The 9,195-nt window shown below is 33.9% G+C and overlaps 1 protein-coding gene across 1 annotated transcript; it reads right to left on the bottom strand.

Moving 5' to 3' along the window:
• Nucleotides 1-3,646: 3,646 nt before the first annotated feature.
• On the bottom strand, nt 3,647-8,289 carry LOC131608165 (probable pectinesterase 53). Its single transcript, XM_058880092.1, has 5 exons — nt 7,858-8,289; nt 7,539-7,734; nt 7,246-7,452; nt 6,713-6,948; nt 3,647-5,556 (listed from the first exon to the last, which is right to left on the bottom strand). Exons 1-5 carry the CDS (start codon nt 8,208-8,210, stop codon nt 5,403-5,405), a joined length of 1,146 nt encoding a protein of 381 aa, XP_058736075.1. The 5' UTR covers nt 8,211-8,289; the 3' UTR covers nt 3,647-5,402.
• Nucleotides 8,290-9,195: the final 906 nt, after the last annotated feature.

Raw genomic sequence — 9,195 nt, 5'->3', positions numbered from 1 at the left:
ACTAATTCTTCAATTCTACTATTCGTTAATTCTATTATTAAATCCAATTATGCTACTAATTCAGCCTGCTACATATATCATCGTTATTACTACTGCTATTTCTTCTTCACGCCAATTCCATCTTTATACAACTTAATCCATTAACTACATATCTCATCACTAAGAATCATCACTATAGTTTCTACTAATTAAATTAATCAATTCCAACGGTGTAATATTCTAATTAATTTAAACCAATTTCTTCACTAATAATAATTATAATTCTTCTCAAGTTAATCCTACTAAGGCTTGATCCTAACAACCAACATAAAACATCAACAACCAGAAATCAAAACATATTTCTAAAACTCGTATAGCACGCACCGCGAACCTCTCTTTGCGTCGCGAACACCACATAAACCTTCAGTTTGCGCCGCGTCCAAACCTTGGCGCTTACCTGCGCTGACAGCATCTTCCAACAAAATTAAAACTCAATTTTCTTCCTTCGATTCCAGTACAATTCAATTTCGACCATCACAGAAACATAGCAATATTATAGTTATACTCCACCAACATCTATCAATTTTCTACAACTAATTCCTCAATAATAATTATAAACCCTAGGTTAATTTCCCACAACCATTGATTGGAATTTTATAACCTTATTCACAGACATCAATCAATTTCAACATTCAACAATACAATCACAACACACAAAACAGAGGCAATCATACAACCATAACCCCCACATATCATTCATCATAATCCCGTTTATAGAGCTAGAACCCCACCCTTACCTTGGATATGAGATTGCTCTACTCTCCCGGTTGCCATAGCTTAGGCCGCCGCTTCCAACTTTTCTCCGAAAATCTTTTCTAACAACGTGCAGAGACGCACCAAAAACCTGTTCGGAAATCGCTTTGTCAGACGAACTTAAAATCATCAAAACGAAAATCGCTCCGGTCAGAAGTTACCTCTACGAGTCTGGAACGTTATGTCCAAGAACCGCGACGATCCAACGGTTGGATTGGGAGAAACGTTCGTTTTACTAAGGTGTCTCACTGCAGAAACTTGCTGCGAAAATTGGACTTCCTCTAGCTTTTCTCTTCCGCCATGGCTCTCTTCTGCACCTCTCCTCTTTCTCCAACTTTTCTTCTTTCTCCACATCTACTGAGACCTAACTTCTCTTCTTATTTCTTTTATTTTATTATAATTATTATTATAATTATAATCTTCATTTGGGCTTACTAATTAACACCCCCATGATTACTATCACCAACGCAATGTCTAAGCCCACTTAAATAAAACACTCTCATAATCCATAATATTAATTCTATTATTATTTCTCTCCACCAAACTGACTAACTACCGACTATAAAATAAATCGTCCAAACCACCAACTCAACATATTCAATATCATTCTCTACGGCTTAAATCAACTTAAATTAATAATAGTCTATTATAGTAATATTATCTCTAATATTATTCTCCGATTAAACCGACTAATTTCTCGATCATTAATTTATCCGCCCAACACAACGCATAATTTCAATTACGCCTCTTATAATAATGCCAATAATTCTAACTTCGACTAATTCCAACAAATAATTTCCTTATACAATTTAATTAAATAATTAATTAAATTCCGGGTGTTACAGGTTCGAATCCAGATTTTGGATGAACATCTATTGGATTTTAATTCTAAAGATAGATTAAGGCTTAGTATTCACCTGTGTATCAAAGCTTAATGCTTCCGTGTTGTTTGTGTTTCTCTGAGAGACCACCTCCGCGAATGATACAGTTGATATCTTACTTTGCGTTAGAGATAACCTATATGTGAGTGATACATGATAATATTGATGAGTGATTTAGGTTGAGTACAACTGGGTAGTAAGTTTAAGTATTTGATAGGGTAGATGAAATGCAAACCTGAGAGTTTTCTACTCTTCGAAGAATGAATTCTTTTTATGTTCATAAGTTCAATTCTTGTATTTACTATTTTAACCCATTTTAACCCAAACTCATTAACGCGAGAAATTGTCGAACGAAAATTCAATAGCACCAATCCCTGACGATATGATAAAACTAAACAAGTACTTACTTTTTACTGCCGCTTTAACAATAATGTTACCGATGAACGTCTGCATGTAACTGGTTACAGGTTGTTCCACTTGCTTTAATTCGTGGATTACAACGTCCCACCTAATCAAAATCCTCCTGTTTTCAACATCAAACAGTTTGTAACCTCTAGTAGGGTGTTAAACAATAAGTATCATTAACCCTTGTCATCCAACTTCTTTCTAAGTTGACCCGGAACATGTCGAAATGCCATGGAATTAAAAACTCTCAAATGATTTAGGCTCGATTTAAATCCATACCATGTATCTTTTGGATTTATCTTCTGAAGCTTCTTTGTAGGTCACCTATTCAACAAATAGGCAGTTGTGGAAACTGCTTCTCCCTACAACTCTTTCGATAAGTTCTCCCCTTTTAACATGCTTCCCACAATGTTCATAATCGATCGTTTCTTCCTCTCAGAAACACCATTTTGTTGCAGTGTATAGGGTGGTACAACCTCATTCACTATCCCATATTCATCACAATACTTCTCAAAGTCACTTGAGACATACTCGCCTCCACCACCCGTTTTGAGAATTTTGAGCTTGTGACCACTTTTCCGCTTAACCATGGACTTGAACTTCTTAAAAACTTTGAATACTCCATCCTTTCTCTTGATTAGGTATGTCCATAAATTTCTACTATAATCGCCGATAAAAGTGAAAAGTACCCATTTCCACCACACGAGTCAACTTGTATCAGCCCATCACATCAGAATACACCACCTCAAGGTGATGCTTGGTTCTATGACCTGCATCCTTGCTGAATTTAATCTTGTGTCGTTTCCCTTGCACACAATCTTCGTGAATCTGAGCTAGGATGTTGATGGATGGAAACCCATTTACCATATCGTTCCCTTGCAACACATTGAGATCTCTAAAATTAAAATGCCTAAGACGGTAGTGCCAGAACCATTCATCTCGACTTGCCACTGTAGAAGCCACCTATGCTCCATCACTTTCAATTCAATCTTGAAAGTTCTATTGGCATCCATATGAGCTTTAAGGACCAAAATCTCATTTGCATCCCAAACGTGTAACATCTTGTCTTCCATGTGAATCTTGTAACCCTTCTCAAGAAATTGGCCAATAGTTAGAAGGTTACGTGTAGTTCCTAGAATGTACAATACATTTTTTATCAAGGAATGACCATCATCCCTTCTCATGATGAAAACATCACCAATCCCATTGGCCGTTAAAGTGGTGTCATATGCGAATTTCACTTTATCCTTCGTGGCTTGATTGATTTTGACAAACCAATCCTTCCTACCCGTCATATGTGTAGAACAACCAGAATCCAAGTACCACTATCTGTTGTATTCGACTCCTTCTCCAACAGTCACCATAAATTTTTCTTTCGCAAACGTTTATGTAGCGTTCCCGAAATTGCTGCTGCTGCATTCTCCTTGAATGATCATGGCCAAGAGTGTATTCTCATCATCCACCTCTTGTCTAGAAACCTTATCTACATCTCCTTGAGATTCCCTCTGTTTCGAATTGCATTCTCTTGTGAAATGATCAAGCTTTTGACAATTAAAGCAACGTGTCTTACTCTTGTCAAACTTGTCACCTCTAAAGTTGCCCTGACTACCATTTTTGTTGCAGTTGCTCTCCCCCCTTTGATATGTCAAACTCTTCGAATTTTTTGAATCTTTTCAACCAAAATTCAGAAAATTCCCTTTATTTTTCTTGGACTAGTTTCCTTTTGACTTCTTGTTCTTCTCATTGAACTGTGCTTACAAAGTGATCTCAACCTTTTCCTTTTCGTTACTCCTCTTATCTAACCCTTGCTCATGAGCCTCAAGAGAGCTTTGAAGCTCATCTCTCTCTCTCTCTCTCTCTCTCACTCTCTGTGTATATATATATATATATATATATATATATATATATATATTCTTCACAGTTGTCTTAGTGATTTTGAGAGTGAGTCATTTATTTGTGAGGTGTTTGGTTCAGGTGTGAGGGAAATATTAAATATTCCATTGTAAGAAATTTGATTTTGCTGCGAGCTAATCCAATTGGAAAGCTCTTGCCTAGTTGTTGAGGTGAACCTGATAATACTTCTATTTGGTTGGGGGTCTCTGTAATTAAAACTCTTGTTTGGTTCATGAGCGTAGCCGATATTAAAATCACTCGTTTGGCTTGAGATTGTCTTGGTGGTAAATCTTAGTTAAGAGGTCTCCATAGTTAAACTTCTCGTGTTTGGTTGTGAGGAAAACCATTATAAAATTTTAGTCTTTTTGTAAGGAGGTTAGTGTGCAAAACTTGTCAAAAGCTCACATCATAGTGAAAACTTCAAAGAAAAAGTTCTTGTGGGAAGATGAGAAGGCTAAATCATTAGGCAAAACATCTGTAAATATCTAGTGCATCTTTCTCTTCCATTATCTCTGTACATTTTTGTTATTTAGTTCTGTTGCATTTCCTTATGTCCGATTTTCTTTATTTCGATGCTTATCTTTCTATTGTTTTATAAATTTATTTTAAACTCATATTTTATCAAATAATTTAATTTGGACATCATTTTCAAACCCACACAATTCACCTCAACCTTGTGTTTGGAGTCACTTGTTTAACGAATATGCACTTTTCTAAATCTGAACTTCTTCCCTCTCCTCAAAATGGACTTATTCCCCCTCATCAACATAGACTTCTTATATCTCCTCAACATGGATTTATCCTATTCACAAACTGGACTTCTTCCTTCTCCTCAATCTGGACTTCTTCCATCTGCTAAACATTTACATTTTCACTCTGCTCACCTTAGACATTCCCCCCTTCTTAACTTAAACCTCATAATTCGAGTCAATATTTATTGGTTCATGTACAAATTCAACATACTCTCTTACTTCATCTTCTATTATAACTATAGATTCATCTACTATATGTTAAAAAAAGATATCAGCACACACATAACCTTTCATATCTTCCTCAAATTTGAGTACATCTATTTGATGACTACTTTGAATATCTCCTTATAGGACATAAAATTCACACCCCCTTTCCGATTCATTTCATCTACTTTTCTATTTATATAAAGCTTGCAAGGATATTGAAACAAAGTTGTCGTGATTAATCCTCAATGTAACTGCATTTATTAACATAAAGCTTGCAAGGGTATTGAAACAAAGGGAGTAGTATATATACATATTATTATTATTATTATTATCTTTATTATTATTATTATTATCTTTATTATTATTATTATTATTATATTATTATTATTATTATTATTATTATTATTATTATTATGGAATTTTTACATAAAAAAATTTGTGCCATGAGAAAACAAGCAAATTTTCTCTAAAATCAAAAGAATGAATTAATCCATTCAGAGCCATCAATATAGCTAAGTGAAATAAAAGGTTTAGCTTCTTCATCAGTGAGTTCCCTTGACCATGATACTCTTCCTGCATAGCTTGCTCCTGGTCCTGTGCACTTGTATTGTCCATAGAATACAGTCCTATAGTAGTGGTGATGTTAATAGTGGACCCAAAAGAATAGAATATGAGTACAAAAATACAAAAATACACCAACAAAATAATCATAAAACGCACTCACATGCGCATGCTAATGTATCTATATAGTTACTATATATATTATAAACAAACCAAACAAGTAGTTTGGTGGCAGGTTTTTTTGTAGCACTTTGTGTATTGGAAGATAACACATGGATTTGCATATTACTTTAAAGTGGGGATTCATGTAAGGTAGTGGTCTCTTTTCCTTATGGTTGTATGTTACTTTTATTATGTAGTTACCTAATATAGGTTTTGTTCTATCAATTGAAGAGATTCTTATTATTCATATTTATAGTAAGATGGAAGCTGACTCAATGTAAAGATTGATTGATTGGTGTGTATCACTTGGTATGAAAGCAATAAAGTCATTCTGGATCTTTACCATTAATTTTTTAGTACATATAAATGAAGCGATAATATTCACTATAAACTCAAGTGCAAAATTGTGTGTACAAATTTGAATTGAATGATGACGTTTAACATAACAATATCAATATTTATCAGTTAAAATAAAATTCGTTGACTTAATCTTTACCCTCAATTAAAAATTAAATTTGAGATCGGTCCACACACATCATAGGTCACATCATTTTTTAGACAAAGTAACAAAATTATTAGAAAGTCCCTATAGCTCGAATCGAGACAAGACGTTCGGTCTAACAATATCAACATTTATCAATCGAATTAATTTTCACAACCATATCAAATCGTATATAAATGACCTATATTATTTACTTAAGATCAAACCAACGTGAGTTATCAACCGTCACTCATTTAATGCGTGAAAACTAAAATTTTCAAAATTTTCATGTAACATCTTACACGAAATTTTATAGGATTTTCCGTATACGCAGGAAATATTGTCTTTATGGGATGTAGCTTTTTCGATTTAAATCAACACTTAGATTATTTCACTACATTAAATCGACTATGTGATAATCATCTCGACTATCGAATCTCAAATCTATCGATGTGATAAATTCATGCATAAAATTGCGCGACTTCGCAATTCTAGCCTACAAGTGTGTGAGTGGAGCTATATTGTAAGCATGTGAATAAGAATGTGAAAAGGATGAAAGAGATATGTGATGGACTTACATTTCTCGATTGGGATCACCCCAATTATACCATCCTTTGGGAATGATGATATTGTCCATGTATGTATAAGCAAAGACAACTCTAGAAAAAGGACCCCAAGCCCTTCCAAGGTATAGTGCTCCTGATCCCGTGACCTTACAGTGTACAAATGAGAATCCCGTGTCCTCTAATATACTGCTCCTTCCTTGTGCTGTTACTGCCCCTGTATTCTCTGCTATCGCATGCACGTGACAACCCTACATAACATATCTATCAACAACCATCTTACCAACTTAATTGACTAAGAAACTATCGTACAGACACGTTGTCACAGATAATAATTTCACAAAGCAATGAATTATATGACACTGATACGTCTCAGATATCAGATACACATTTGTTTAGAGGTGTCACTGATACAGTGTATTAGACACTAGACATATTTGTTTAGAGGTCTCAGTGATACATAGATAGTTGAAACGTATCAGACACTAGACATATATTTATTTAGAGGTGTCTGAAATAAATAATGAGTTGAAGATGAAACTAATTACCTCGAAAAGAGAGAGCGCATTGCCGAATATGAAATCGACGGAGCCTTCAATATAACAATCTTTGTAATAATGTCTACCAAGATGATCATAGAGAGTATCTTGTGCACCTAAAAATTTGCATCCAAGAAATATTGCATTATCAGCTGAAATCCTCAATGCCACACCTTGTTTTCCAACTGCTCCTGGTGCTGGAATTGGAGCAGTGTTCTACAACAAAAACACAGAATGATTTTAAGGAACATCAAAGAAACTAAGGAATTAATCAATGAGGATTGTTTTTTTTTGTTACTTACTTTGAATGTGATGTTCTTAGCAATAAAATAAGGTGAATTAACAGCAAAAGTTGCAGAACCATAGGTTCCTAATGTTTGTCCTTTTGCGCCAGGATTAGGTGTTTGAGCAGTGTCACCCCATTGAACAATTGTTTTATCTGCACCTGCTCCTTGTATTGTTATGAATGATTTCAATGGAGGAATGTAAACTTTCTCTCTGTAAATTCACAAAAACAACAAACAGAATGTGACACAATCATTATTCTATCCGAATAATAATAATAATAATAATAACAAAAAAAATTATATATAAAAAAAATGTTAATCAATTAGTACTTACGTGTAAACACCTTCATGAACTTTGATGACAACTCTAACTAGGTTGATGAATGGAAGAGAATCAATGGCGGATTGAATAGATGAGAACCCTCTTTTTTTGGAATTCTTATAGACATTGAGAGTATAAGAAGGAAAAAGCTTGTTTTTCGCTGTTCGAAAGACGGTGTGATCGAGAGCACCGATGAATTTCACCCATTTCATGAACTGTTGTTCTGATTCTTGAACTTTGGTCATGTTTGCAGAGTTATTAATTCCATTGTAAGGTTTTGGTCGAAGACCTTTGCTGTGACATTGTGTTACAAGAGGATTTTGAAGAATAAGAACTAGTACTAAAACATAGAAAATTGAATTCATGTTTGATATGTTATTTTAGAGAGAAAGAATGTAACAATCCTATAAGAAAAAATTGGTTTGGAAGTATGGATAAATTGGTTTGTGTTATGGTTTTATATATACTATATGCTATGTTATGTAATGTTATTTGGTACTTGTTTATTGTGTGTGGGACCATTAGAGTGAAGTTGAAGCAGAGAATCATTGACAGAGAGATAGGTCACGGGTGCATATATCTTGTGATATAATGTACAAAGAGACTAAGAGAGATGAACAATCTAAATTCTAAACCATAGGACAGGTTGCACTTTTTGTTTATAAAAATGTTGTTTTTAAGTTATTTTGTTTGTTTTGGTTTGTGTCACTTTTTCTTTTGTTGTTGTCCTTGTTTGTTTGGTTTAGTGCTACCCGTGAGCTCATTTTTATGTGTCACACATCGAGTATATTCTTTGTTGAGATAATGGACTTGGTTGTTTGGTGTTCGATACCTTAGAAATCGGGTCGTCCAAGTCTTAAAATGCGAGATAGAGACTAGAGAATGAACATTCCTTAGAGACACATTTTATGAACAAATCAACCCGATTGTTCAAGTCTTAAAACGTTATATCATGACTTTAACAAGTATGTTATAATATAATGTAATAGCGATTTTAGTTTAAAAGGTCGAACCAACACCTTAAATTCAAGTAGAGTAATTTTTGTACATACGATTTTTAGTAGTTTTATTGTTGAAATATTTGCAAGTATACCTCTATCTACTATCGTAAAATATTTAACATATTACTAAGATCTTCTATCTTTGATCGGATCAGATAAGAAAATTAGAAAATTAGTGTTAGAAAGATAATATTTCGGTGAGTGTTGCTAGCAACAATTTTAAATGTACATTATACTATTAAGTGCTAACTTTTCAGCAAATGCATGCTTATAATTAGATAATTGTATATACATAATTAAGTCCTTGCTATTGTTGTTTAGTTGATATAGTTTTTCTTTTTAAACACTT

Source organism: Vicia villosa, linkage group LG5, assembly GCF_029867415.1.
Source record: "Vicia villosa cultivar HV-30 ecotype Madison, WI linkage group LG5, Vvil1.0, whole genome shotgun sequence".
NCBI classification, from domain to species: Eukaryota; Viridiplantae; Streptophyta; class Magnoliopsida; order Fabales; family Fabaceae; genus Vicia; species Vicia villosa.
Note: the sequence above shows the minus strand (reverse complement) of the source record. Positions and strands in the feature narration are given on the sequence as shown.

Bases quoted from the DNA above. Each gene is read 5' to 3' on its own strand.
- LOC131608165 (XM_058880092.1), bottom strand. From the start codon at position 8,210: ATGAATTCAATTTTCTATGTTTTAGTACTAGTTCTTATTCTTCAAAAT. The intron at 6,949-7,245 runs GTAATTAGTTTC...TATGTTATGTAG, and splicing joins ATGCGCTCTCTCTTTTCGAG to GGTTGTCACGTGCATGCGAT. The intron at 5,557-6,712 runs GTAAGTCCATCA...CCACTACTATAG, and splicing joins GGTGATCCCAATCGAGAAAT to GACTGTATTCTATGGACAAT.